General features: G+C 29.7%; 2 protein-coding genes across 2 annotated transcripts; one reads left to right on the top strand and one right to left on the bottom strand.

The window, feature by feature from the left end:
• Window positions 1–2949: 2949 nt before the first annotated feature.
• On the top strand, window positions 2950–4629 carry LOC125056220 (RPII140-upstream gene protein). The gene is made up of 6 exons (XM_047659248.1): window positions 2950–3323; window positions 3401–3566; window positions 3652–3740; window positions 3825–3958; window positions 4251–4359; window positions 4460–4629. Exons 1-6 carry the CDS (start codon window positions 3148–3150, stop codon window positions 4575–4577), a joined length of 792 nt encoding a protein of 263 aa, XP_047515204.1. The 5' UTR covers window positions 2950–3147; the 3' UTR covers window positions 4578–4629.
• Window positions 4630–5714: 1085 nt separating this feature from the next.
• LOC125056086 (twinfilin) lies at window positions 5715–12504 on the bottom strand. The gene is made up of 9 exons (XM_047659022.1): window positions 12365–12504; window positions 11953–12030; window positions 11531–11642; window positions 10651–10813; window positions 9314–9447; window positions 8384–8487; window positions 7726–7869; window positions 6850–6968; window positions 5715–6471 (listed from the first exon to the last, which is right to left on the bottom strand). Exons 1-9 carry the CDS (start codon window positions 12387–12389, stop codon window positions 6319–6321), a joined length of 1032 nt encoding a protein of 343 aa, XP_047514978.1. The 5' UTR covers window positions 12390–12504; the 3' UTR covers window positions 5715–6318.
• Between the last annotated feature and the right edge of the window lie 1318 nt (window positions 12505–13822).

Raw genomic sequence — 13822 nt, 5'->3', positions numbered from 1 at the left:
TGCTTTTCTTTATTTCTCCTCGCCTCATTTTATTTTAACCGCTCCTGAACTTTATCCAAACTTTCCTGAAAGGGTTGAAATAATGTGTAAATAAAATTTTAAAGGGGATCAAAAATAAATGATGTTGTGCATCGTCGATCTAGACATACCTTAGATCTAACTGTTTCGTAAATATAAATGACACCCGCATTCAACGTTTCAATAATATCTTCTTTCGACTCTTCTTATCTTCTTCTTTTCTCAAAACGTATTTGAATGAATTTAGGAGGATTACAGGTTGTTAAGTTAACGTGGAGGGAGAGAGGGACATTAAAAACCGATGTTATTTTATTAAGGATATTATCAAAAGAAGTTACGCACAGGGTAATACAATTAAATTTATTTTACTTGTCCCGATTTGAAATCGGGAGGGTCTATTTATCCGTGCCACGTCCCTTATTCCGACGAGTTGAAAGAACTGAAACATTCATATTGAAACGTTAAACTATCAATTAGACAAAGTGTATCTAGCTGTCAGCTACACTCTTGGTATGCGACAGTTATTGTTAAAATATCCAGTGTAAATACCTATATACAACTTTATAAATAAAAATTATTAGTATTTATTACAGATTTACCTACATAATCATTAATTAAGGTCTTAGATAAAGTAATCCTATTCTGAAAGTAGTGGTTAATAGGTGAATGAAATGAGAAAGTAAAAATAATCCTTGAAGCGACTCATCTGCCCCGTACTTGTTTCTTTTCTTCCCTTTTGAAATAAAGGTGTGCAAATTAAAGGGTTGTGTGTAAAGTTAAAATAGTTTATTAGATGTATACAAACAGATTGTCCCGAAATGTTATTTCACCGATTTATGTAAAGCACATCTGTTCATTTTATCTGTGAATAAAATATTTGACGAAAATGAAGTTATTACTCAATCCTAAACTTGTTAATTCTTATTCAATCAACATATTTACTTAATAAAATGTTTCCTTAATATTATCGTATGTTTTACGAAGTAAGGTACATATCTATGTTATTGAGTTTATATTTTATTAATTACTTGTTCATATTCCTTTGAAGATAAAATGAATATAACTATTAGAATATTTTAAGCATTTTGTAATAAAATTATTAAAAATGGTTTGTGTAATTTTATTTACCACTTCAAGGTATTCATGTTCTATTTGCATCTATTATTGAATTAATTATTTAAAAAAAATAAAACTATAATATAGGAGTATATTTAAAAACTCATGGTACTTTTTGACACTGAGCTCTTACCGCCGCACTTGTAGGTAGGTACATATTAAAGTTAGGGATGTGAAAAATAATCGATTATTAAAAACATATTTTTCTCTGATCTGCCACCTCCCGACAATGCCTGGTCTTTTATAACCCAGAACTCGAACTATTAGGGATATTCGATATACATAAATGTTTACAATACGATTCATTGAATCCGATGCTTTGAAGATGTATTCATATACTCGATGCATTGATTTTTTTTTCTAAAACATCGATAGGATAATAAAACCAGTTAATTTTACAAAAACTCAAGTTTGAATGGAACACTATAATTTAAAAGTAAAATAAATTTATTCATCAGCACAAGGTTACATACAATAAAAAAAGAACAAAAATACTGCTTTTGACTGATAATTTTTTGAAGAAAAATCGATTATTTATTCATCGATTTTTCATGCTAAAAAAACAATCTAATCGATTGTTAAAAAGGGAATTAATTATTAATTGTAATGCAAATATAAAAGCTACGGAAGTGCGGCGCCATCTAGTTGTATATACATGCACCACGTAACTAACTTCGATGTAAAGTAAGGTTAGTTGCTTGAACAAAACACAGATGGCGGTATTATCATAAAACCGAGTTGTCAGCTGTCATTGATGCACAACAACAAGCAATCGAAAATTTAAACCAGTAATCACCACATTTGAGAGATCGGCTAAGCGAATTATAGAATTTTGACTCTTGACCATCGCTGTTCAGTTGCCTGCCTTTCAGTCTATATGCACTCCGGAGAAAGGTCCATGGAACTACACAATCTGATTCTGTCATTCCCTTTCAAACAACTGTCATCTAGCAACATGCTGGAGTTTTACGCCTTCGTTGTTGACATTGCCAGATGCCGCACTGCACGGTATGGTTCGTCGTTTCTTATAAAAACATGGAACTCTTTGCCCTTTTCCATCCTCCCTAGACAGTATAATATGGGTTCTTTTAAGCGGCGGTTACATAGGCCCGCATTTGTAAAAGTGCGATCTTATTTTTCTTGTAATGTAGTTTACTTTGTGGCTTGAAACATATTGGTAGTGAATATTTAGACCGGCTATTATTCAGGACCGATTTCGATTATACCTAAAGACTCTCCAAAAGTAAGACCTCTCTCCTCTTCACAAGCGATCATATGGAAATATCGGAAAGATTCTATCCTATAAGAATACAATACGTCTCACGCTTTTTGGTAGTCAACGTCCAGTTAATGTTTCGACAGTGTAGAAAAAGCAGCGTTTTCCGCTATATTTTTTGCGTGATCTCAAAAAATGCTGTTTGCTATAATTCGGTAGCGCTATCGCCATTTCTAATGGCTACCGTTTTATTAAATACATAATATACCCTTTCATTAGATTTTATAGTATTTTTCTTCTCACGCAAACTCTTTGTACATATTATGTTCATCGTAAAAAGGAAATGATCCAAAGACAACGCTGCCGACTTTTCGGTAGAGTCGGAACATGTCTCTTAGTTGCAAATGAAGCGTTTTTGACAATACAATTACGCAAAAGCGGTAGTGTCCATGTATATATAATTTTTCTATCTACTTTTCGGTAGTAATATGGCTATAGAGATTATAGACCTCCTATGATGGAAGCATGTGAAGTGTGTCACTTTCGGTCTACAGATAAAAACTAAATACATAGTAATAATTAATTTGTACTCTATGGTATTATTTGAAATATGAATTTTGAAAACTCAAAAACACTCAAATATTAAATTAGGTTTATTAAATATTAAGAAAAATATTCCAGAAAATAGATGCGATAATAATTAACACTTGGTTTGGTTAAAATAAAACGGTATTATTGTATAATATTTAAATCTAAATCTATTATTAAAATAAATGTCTCGAAATTAAAATATCGAAATGTTTCGAATTCTTAATAAAAAAATATTATTTGGAACAACATTGCGATTAACTCCAGCAGCTATAATTCCGTTTTTCAATACTCCTAATAAGAATGACATTGATAATCTTAAAACTAACCCAAAAGATGGACCCATTACAGGGTGGGAGAGAGTTAGACAAATGTTTACTGTAAAGTAAGTAATATACAGCTATGTATTAAGTACATGTACTTTATGGCAATAGCTTAGCTATAAATAACTTCTCTTTTCAGTGAGGATGATGTTATTTCTATAGAATTGCATAATGTCATACAAGCTTCATTATTTGGAGCCTTTGTTGGTGTATGCTACGGAGGTTTCTTAAAATCAAAAGATGCATATATCTCCTTTTTGGAAAACAATCAAGCAACCATATTTAAATCTACTTTTGAAGCAAAGGTAACTAGGTACTAGGTAGTGATGTTGTATGTATTATAAATTGTAAACAATTACACAACCATATAGTTTTCTTATGGACTTTTAGAGAAAGTTGCAAGACTATGTGACTATAGCATTTGCGAAAGGTGCGGTCCGTTGGGGTTGGAGGCTTTTTATCTTTACTGGAATGTATACGTTAGTATAATTCACTTGTTAATTTAAACCTTTTGCTACTGTCAATAGTAAATATGATGATACATTTAAATATATTTTTTTCAGTTTAATTGCAACTACAATATCTATATATAGAGATAAAAACTCCGTTTTAGAGTATGTGGTTGCTGGTGCAGTGACGGGGTCACTTTATAAAGCCAATCTTGGTCTTGCTGCAACCTTAGTTGGTGCTGGATTAGGTAAATTTAAAATTAATTGGTGATCTACATTATAACAGCATAATTTTATAGTGGTGGCTGGGTGACTGGAACATTTTTTCATAATTTTATAGTGGTGGCTGGGTGAATGGAACATTTTTTCCACAATTTAGTTTTTTCAAGTATGCTTAGGGTATACATATATCATAGAGCATGTTGTACAATTTATACTTTATAACTAAAATTTAATGTAGATTTGTAGTGTGTAAGACTCAAGTGTTTATAATTTTTATTTTCTCTGATTGTAATAAAATCTGCTCAACTGGTTTTTAAGGTGCTGCCCTAAGTCTTATTGCTGGTATAGTTATAATAGGCATTTTGAAAATCAGTGGTGTATCAATGGCTGATATTCGAAGATCACTCTACACATTAAAGGAGATGAGGTAATTTTAGTAATTTATATATACTACATACAATATTACATGTGTCCTTTTTAAAAAAACCTTATACCAACAGATAACAATTGATTAATTTATTTTTTAGGGAAGAACAATACAATCAAGGCGTGGAAAAACATGCAAAAGAAAAACATGATAACTTAACAAAACATCATGATCAGTTGGTTGAGTCTAAAGGAAAGACGAAAGTTGATGAACTATAATATTTTTTAAATATGTAGATTAAATGTAAATAAAGATTATTACTAACATTTATATTTTTCTTTCATTTAATCTTTAAAAAAATACTGCTTTGCCTTATGCCTTGACATACCTGTCATAGCTACATACCCATAACCAACAATTCTCCTTAAATATCAAAATTCAGATGTTAAATGCACTTTTAAACATTCTGAAATACTGGCATTCTTTTTTGTCCATGATCATTGTTACCTTACATTTGAAAGAACTGAGCATTTACCATAATCTATTTATATACATACCATTACCACTCATGATTTTTGTTAATATAATTTCATATTTCCCCTATATTGGTTGTAATCTTTCTTCCTATCTTCAAACTTAAAAAAATGTGCTTGTAGATCAATCACAATCTTAGTGTTTATCATCACTAATATTAAGGAGTTATGGTAGAAAAGAAAGATGATACAAAAGCATTTATTCATAAAGACAGCATAAAATATAAATACTATACGATTGATAAGGGCCGAGAACTGAAAGAAAACTTTTGAATATTTGACAAAAATGTACAAGTTACTTTATATAATACAAATGCAAAATTATATTTGTCTGGTCCTTATAACTGGCAAGAATATAAATAAAAAGCTACAAATTATAAAATTAGCTTAATAATCTTATATGAAAAGATCAATCATATATTGTATTGCACAAAATCTTAATTACACATAAATAAATTCTTACAAGTAATACTGTACTTATTGCTTACATTTATTACACAGAAATTTCCAAGAACAAATTGATCTTAATTTTGTGCCGACTTTCATCGATTTAAACTTAGTATACAAAGGGAAGACTACAATTTTAATTTAAAATACAAAAATATGATTTTAAAGTGATTTACATATGTATTATAATTATAGGAGTTTTAAAAATACAATACTTCTAGAAGTACAATAATCTGTCAACACAAATTCTATATTAGATAGAGCATTATGTTACTTGAGTATAATGCATATACAGCCTTTCCTTATATTTTTCAAGTCTTAAACATTGTCAATAAGAGTGAACTCAAGTGTTGGGTGGTTTAAAAATAATAATTCTTTTTTTTTAAATACAGAAACAAGTGTGACTGGTGTTGCTACTTGAAAAAAAAAATTGTATCATTACTTGAGTGTATTAGCTATGTGAGTACATACTCGATAGGATAGTATAAATTGGCAATGTCTCATATATATTTAAATAAAAAGCAATCGACTGTAAGCTTCGCATACGCTCACGGAGCGGTAAAAATATTTAATACTCTTCTAGGAATTGTTATTTTTTTTACTATGTGAGACATGATGATAAATGTTGTCACATACAAAAATTATCCCACCCCTATATTTTTTTTATAGTGTGTCCCATAAATTAAGGTCATGCCGAAGTTGGTGATATACAAAGGTGTGGCCAACTCCAAAAAATTTAAATATAAAGAAAAATTTGTTTATTATTTTTCTTTAAGTGGCATTACGCCATGATGACATATGACATCTTTTTATTTTTAGGAAGAGCATTTAAATTGTTTTTCAACACGAATAGTAAAGTAAAAGGAACATAATTTATTTTTAATGGCAATAATTTTAAAAATACATGAAAATTTTTTTTAATTAATTTTCTGAGGATTAACCACCTGCCCTATCGATACAGCTAGACATTGATTTATGGGACACTGTATATCGACGTAAAATCATAGATCGCGCATATAAATACTTATTTTCTTTTGAGTTATTGCGTTGATTGAGCTTTTGTGATTCGTTTGGCTCCCCTATTGGGCGGCCCCTTTGGCTTAGCGAAGGCTGGTCTGTGCAAATTTACTTTCGGATGTATTTCGTCATATAGAAATTCCTCAGTTAGTTCCTTTCCTTCATCGATACCCACCTGAAATTTAAATGATTAAATAATATTTATTTATTTATTATCAATTCGTTGCAAGTGTGCAGTACAATTACAATTATAATAAAAAAGCGGGCAACTGGCGGCCTTATCGCTTTATAGCTATCTCTTCCAGGCAACCACTATAAGATTTTTTTTTAGATAGGGTGTGCAAAACTACATAAGACATTTAGTTACTTAGACAAAACTACTTACTTTAAAAAAAATTAAGGTGTAAATTACTATTAATACATTTACTGCCAGTTCACAAATTGCCAACCATAAACAAAGAAAGTCCTAATCTTGGGAACTAATTAATTTTATGCTATAAACTATTTATTGACACACATGGGGCATAGAGTATTAACAATATAAAATCCTCACCCGCTTAGAAACCAGTACTCCCATAGATTCAATAAGATCAAGAAAGTTTCCTTTACAACTGGAATACATCATTCTCTCCTTTATACTGCAAGTATAGCCTGGCATAGAGTAGATGAATACTGGAAAAATAAGACATCTGAAGAAATTGTTTTTGTTGTTGAAAATAATGATTATTTACAAGTTATTTTACTCCATAATGCTTTTTAAAGTCATGTTTTTATACATATTTATTTATTGACACCTCGTTGCCTTAAACATAATAAGTTCAAGTATTACGTCACCCAATTTTTGAAGATTATAGTCATTGTCATATCGAAATGAACTGATTTTTTTTTCATGCAAATTGTTAAGTAGTTTTTGACATACATATTTACACATTTCTGGGTATGCATTTTACCAACTTAATAATCTTGACATATAACTGAAGTCATTATTATTGTTACAATACTTTATTTTTAACCAATAAAAAAAAGGGTGCGTGTACTTATGTACGCGCGTAAGAAGTTATACTTCTTTGGCATTATTAAAAATAGTTTTTGATTGCATGCAAATAATTAATTTCAATTAAATAATCAAAGACTGGAAAAGGAGTCATTATAGTCAATAAAGTTCAGTTTACATTTGAAAAATTTAATAAATAAATATTTATTATTATTCTCTTAAATTAAGTGTGACATAAATTCTATTATTATTAGAATGTTTTTTTAAATTATGTCCAATGCCGTAGCATCTTCCATGGGCAACTTCATTCTGTTAATTTGTGTCACGGTGCGCGCGCATCGTAAAATTTCACTCTCATCAATTTTTCATAACGCGCCTAAAGAAGTATAACTTCAAAAATTAGTCCAATTTTTAAATACCAATAAATAAACTAACCTATGCTATCAAGTGGATCTCCTTCGTGTGTATGTTTGAATACGTATAGATGATATCTTGCCTCTTCACTCGGCACTTGTGAAGGGAGCTCTGCCAAACTAATATTTGCCGCTTTCGCTAAACAAATTTTTTCATCTTCTAAATCTGGAATTTAAAAGTTTATTTATATCTATTATTTCAAGAAAAAATATTTTAAGCTACCAAAAATTATTTAGCCGGGAATCAAACATGCCCAGAGATATATTATGCATTAACCTCAAAATATAAGTGATATATTTGCATCATCAAAATAAAAATGGCAAACATTTTTAAATACATCTTTAAAACAATCTATCTAATAATTTATATTATTTACAATAAAATAAGTGTTGGCCTAGTGGCTTCACCGTGCAACTCTCATCCCTGAGATCGTAGGTTTAACGGTTTTCAAACGGTTAAGGAAAACATTGTGAGGAAACTGGCTTGCCATAGATCCAAAAATGTCAGGCACAGGAGGCTGATCACCTACTTGCCTATTATATTGACAAATGATCATGTAACAGATACAGAAATCTGAGGCCCAGACCTTAAAAAGTTGGAGCGACATTTATTTATTTTATCTACAATAAAATATAAAACATATTTTACATATTATATAGTTATGAAATATAAAACTTACCTATCTTAAATTGTAAGTAATTGTAGGAACCTCGTTGGAGATCAATTATGCCCTGCTTGGCTGACTCTGTTATCGGGAAAGCAATACCACCCATTGTTGACTGTCTGAAATTTCATCACTTAAAATGATGGTGTGAACTAGGTGTGAACGTCACTTTAAAATATGGGCTAGATAGTTTAGGTTCAAATCCCGAAAATTTGTGTATTTTGCTCTCTTTTTTTTATAAAATGTATTCTGTATTCTTGCTATTTTTTTGCTACTTTCAGTATTTTTTTGGAATTCAACTGTTGTAGTTAGTGGACTGTATTCTGATTTATTTGTGTTATTTAAGTTAAGAGAATCAATGCCATGGAGCTAGGCAAAATATATTTTTTAATTATTTTTACTTTATTACCTTAATCAAAAACATACACATAACAAAAATAAAAAAAAGCAGGTTACAAAAGCTATAAGGCAACGGGTGGCGATATAAGTATCTTATGAGAAGTAGTTGGCAATTAAAAACAGTAGTGAGAAGTTTATTTTCTTTGTTTATTTTATTATAATCCTCCGCGTCCGACATGCTTAATTATAATAAAGGTATTTAAGAACTGACAGTACATGTAACTTTAGTCATTGTTTAAGTTGGGAAAATCTAATTTTTTGTTTCAAGTTTCACATAATACCTTAATGATTTTAGTTTATGTTGTCTTAAATCATATTTGTAAGTTATGAGGCCAAAATAAAAATTTAAACAATTACATTTGTATTATATTATTCCTACTAAAATACTTGTATATGGTCATGTGCATAATATATTATTTAAAAAATATTCTGTTAAAAAATGCCTTATTCAGAAAAACTAAATCACTATCATATGCCGTTTTAACAAAAACACTATTCTTTTTACTTCATATATTTAGCAAGGAATATATAAAATAAAATAAATACCTTGCATCGGTGCCATAGTTAGGGCCTTGTCCACTCTCATTCAATTCTTTCAAAGCCTCTTCTCTGTCTGTGAGAGGTGCAGGAGCATTCACACCACTCACGTGTGCTTTGTAACCTTTGAGGCATACTTCATCCTGAAATTAAGAATAAAAGATTATTTTTCTGTTAAAAATAGATATTGTAGTGCCTTCAGTTGACTTAGTATCGCTACATTCTCACCAATGAGATGACATGGGCATAATAAAATATAATAAATAAGTCTTTGAGAAATATCTCATAAAAAAAGGTAAAATTAATTTTACTAATATAATATTATCTCAATTTTTATGAGAATCCCTTTTCGATACCTCCTCCTCCTATTACATATCCAAAAGGATTTTTTTTTATATCATTAGTTTTTAAATAAAGCTTCTTACTGCCTATCTAATATTGGAAAGCTGTGGTTGTAATCTAAGTTATACATTTCTTGAATTTTAAACTTTACGCCATTGAATTGTATTAAATATGATTTTGAGAAAATAATCTTTCAATTTTACTCTTAGTGATTATGGTACATTATATTTATGTTAAATTTATTAAGTAGAACCTCGATAACGTAAACCTCGGTAACATAAAAACCTCTGTTACTTCAAAAAATACTATGTTCCCTTCCCATCAGAGCCCAAAACCTCTATAACTTAAAATACGCAACCTCTATAACGTAAATAAATAATCTCTGTATAGGCCCTCAGTAACTAAAAGAAATGTTTCCACAACCTCTATAACATAAAATTGTTTGTGAATGAGTCATTTTATAAGAGTGTCAAAACAAATGGTTTCAGTATTTATTGCTTGCACGTGTTTACTAATGTATTGTTAACGTAAACAATACATTACCTATTGTTTGCTTTATCTAAATTCTTCAAAGCTTTGCGGCGGTTAGCTTTGTGACAACGACTTACTTGCATCATAAGTTAATGTGTTAATGTATTCTCCTCTCTATTTGTCATTGAAAATCAAATCGATTTAGAAACAGTGAATTTTTTAAAACAAAAGAAAATCACAGATTTTTTTAAGTAGACTAAACCTTTAGTTGTTGTTTTATTTTTATGTAATGTAAGTAATGTGAATAAATATGATTACATATTTAATTTTCCATCCTTCTGATGCATTCAAGTAAAAATGGGAGGAAGGGTACATAGAAACATGTACATACCTCTATATTAGCCTTTACCTGACATAGAACCTTGATAACTTAAAACCTCTATAACATAAAATATTTTGTGTTTCCCTTGGACTTTATCTTATCGAGGTTCTACTGTATTAAGATATTAGCATAAACTTATAAAAGCATTTACCTTTACTGTAGCATGCATTTCATCTTTAATGTGTGAAGACCCGAATTCCTGCTTCAATGTGGCCTTTGTAGAGGCATATAACATTTTATGTCTGACTAGAGCACTGTCCGGTGACCAACTGAGTAGTAACCATTCATATCCTAGAGAATTTGTTGAGTCAAACCTGAAATTGCATTTTTTTGGTTGTGTTTAAATTAAAAATTTAAATTGTTGTGTTTTCTCCCAAAACTTTATATGTATGTATTACATAGTATTATGTAGTATTACAGAGTTTATAAATGCTTATAATTTTATATGCAGTTTCCACTAAATGTGTATTATTTTAAATAAGAGATACTCATGTAAATATAAAAAATAATAAAAGCATTTATTTCAGTTATTTACAAATAATTACACAATTTTGTGTGATCAGCAATTTGTGCCTGAAATATGCCATCTAGTTTCATGTCTAAGGCATGACAAATTCCACTCAATCATTTTCTTCACCATATGAATGTTAATTGTGCATAACAAAGAAAAGCGTATTTGTATGTACTAATATGATTTTCTTATAGCTGAGGTTTGAATGCATTCAGGGTTGAGAGGCACACATTCAAGCCACAAAGACAGCACTGCTATTGTCACACAATAGTTTTTAAAATTGTCCTTAAAACATACATATATTATTTTAACACCATCATTCCTTATGATGTGTGTTTTGAGACAAAACACAAAATTTATATACTTTAATAAGGAAGTTTTATTCCTTAGACTGGCTTGAAATATCCTTTAAACCTTTTTTTGAGATACTTTTTACAGCAATATTCAGGTTTAATATTTTTTTAAATCTTAGATTAGTATTTGACAATGCACCTTATACCTAGATATAAAATTGGTTTACCTATAAAGTATGTAACAGGGTAGATCTTCAACGATGAGAGGTGGTACATATTTATCGAAATCCTGCTCCCAAGTCCCTTTTACTGGTTGGTGTGTTGACAATGTAAGTTGTTCTGAAAATTTTAAATAGATGTTATGTCCCATAATATGATACAAACTTATAGCACTATAACTGGATAATTCACTTTCAATGTTATGAGTTATAAAATAGATAAGGTATAGTATTAAACCGTTAAATACAATAAGTATAAGAGTTTGGATAAGGTCAGTTATACAAGAAGACTGTATTTTATTTCAGTCCATATTTGATGTGCATAAATACACTTAGTATTAGATAACAGCTATAATAATATCTATAAGACTGATTTTTCCATCCTTCCTTGTGTCATATTTTATTAAATAATAAAATATGTTTACTCTTACCATCCTCAATGCTAACTTTCAAGAGTCTTATTTTTCCCTCTCTACATTTGCTAAAATATTTTTGCAGTTGCGCATTTGCTGAAATAGGAAAAATGATTTTTTATAATATACATAACCATTTTTTGAAAAAATATGTAGAATATAATGTGTTTCTGGATAAACATCAATTCTAAAGAAAGAAATGCAAGTAAGCAATTCAAATGTTGAAAATTTTGAACTAAACAATACCTATTTAAATCATAAATATAATTAAAGACATAAATACAACAAGTCTGGTAGGATCTATTTCAGTAAAATGTTTTATTAAAAGATTTACCAATTTGTCCTCTTGGACAAAATTATATTTTTACGACTACAAACTATTCTAAAAATTTTGTACATAATAATCAGTGGGTGTTGGATATAACTGTACCTTGAATTCCAGTCTGATGAGACATGTTTGTCCTCAAGAGCACTATATTTTATTTCGACTAGGGCTTTGTATAATTGAGGATTAATAATTACTGTAAACCGTGAATTATGAAATAAATACAATCAAAAAGGTGTAAATTTATTACGGTATACGGTCGGTATTAATAGCTCATATTTTTGTATTGAGAATTGAGATTTAGATTTTATGTCTTGTCAATAGAGCTGAGTCAAATTGACGCATGTGTTAATGTTAATAAATTGTCAATTTATAGTCCTTTTCATGAAAGAAGTCCCCCAGACGCGGCGCTGCAATCGCGTGACGTAATGTTGCCATTTATGAGTAAAAAATTTACCTATTTTATTTACATTTAGCAGATGTAATTTATCAAATAATATTATTTTCTTCATACTTCGATGAAACAATATTTCTGTTATGTAAAAAGCATATTTTTATTTAGTTATATTAGCGGTGTTCCATCTACTTACAGGGAAAAGATGAGAAAATAGGGTAAAGAAAAGCAATACAATTTTTTATTCAGAGTTTTATTGCATAATAATTGTCGCCGCTGTTATACCTTCGTTTGTAATTCTTGTTACAGTTTTCTGACACACCTGCAATTAAATTATGAACAATTAAAAATAATAGTAACTTTAAGTTTATAATGCTTATGTAATATATGTTTTAATTTCAGTTACCTAGTTTCATCACGTTATGTATTTATTCAATTTTGTCGCAAAAACAAATTTATATCATAAAAGTCCCATCAATACAGCAAAAAATTATTAAATGGCAACTCTAAAAAGTATCTGTTATGGCGGCAACTCACTTCCGAACATTGTTTAGTGGTATTAAAACACCTTGATTCTTATGTTCCGCTTCACAGAACTCTTTCACCTTTAATATCATTTCTCGAGCCGAACTTTTTACAAGTTTTGGCATTGTAATCAATCTTTAAAATGCACTAAGCTAGTTAAAAATTCACAAAAATCTACCACAACAAACGAACTTGATAACATCGACGAATGACAACATTGCCGACCTGTCAAATTTAGTTCCAAAAATCACCGCGGGACTTCTTTCATGAAAAGCACTATACTATTGCTGTTGGTATTGTGATAGATGACAATTTACCACAGATTAATCACTAGGTGATACTCAATAATCGATCACCCACAATTATTATTACTTATAAAATAATAAGACTAAAAAATAAATGATAATCGAATTTCAAGTATTTTTTTTAACTTAATTATTATTTTCACCGATCGATCCTTCGTGACTTTTCCATCTACACGACACTAGCGAAATACCTTGTGCCAACTGGGCACTGTAAAATCCTGCTCCGCTGTGTATATATTTGTGTCTTTATTAATTATATGAGAGGAAAAGATAAAACAAAGCGGAGAAGGATAAAAAAGGGCAAGGATTTTTCCTTCCCTTTTTTTATCCGTTAGAAAT

Source organism: Pieris napi, chromosome 14, assembly GCF_905475465.1.
Source record: "Pieris napi chromosome 14, ilPieNapi1.2, whole genome shotgun sequence".
Classification (NCBI taxonomy): Eukaryota; Metazoa; Arthropoda; class Insecta; order Lepidoptera; family Pieridae; genus Pieris; species Pieris napi.
Note: the sequence above shows the minus strand (reverse complement) of the source record. Positions and strands in the feature narration are given on the sequence as shown.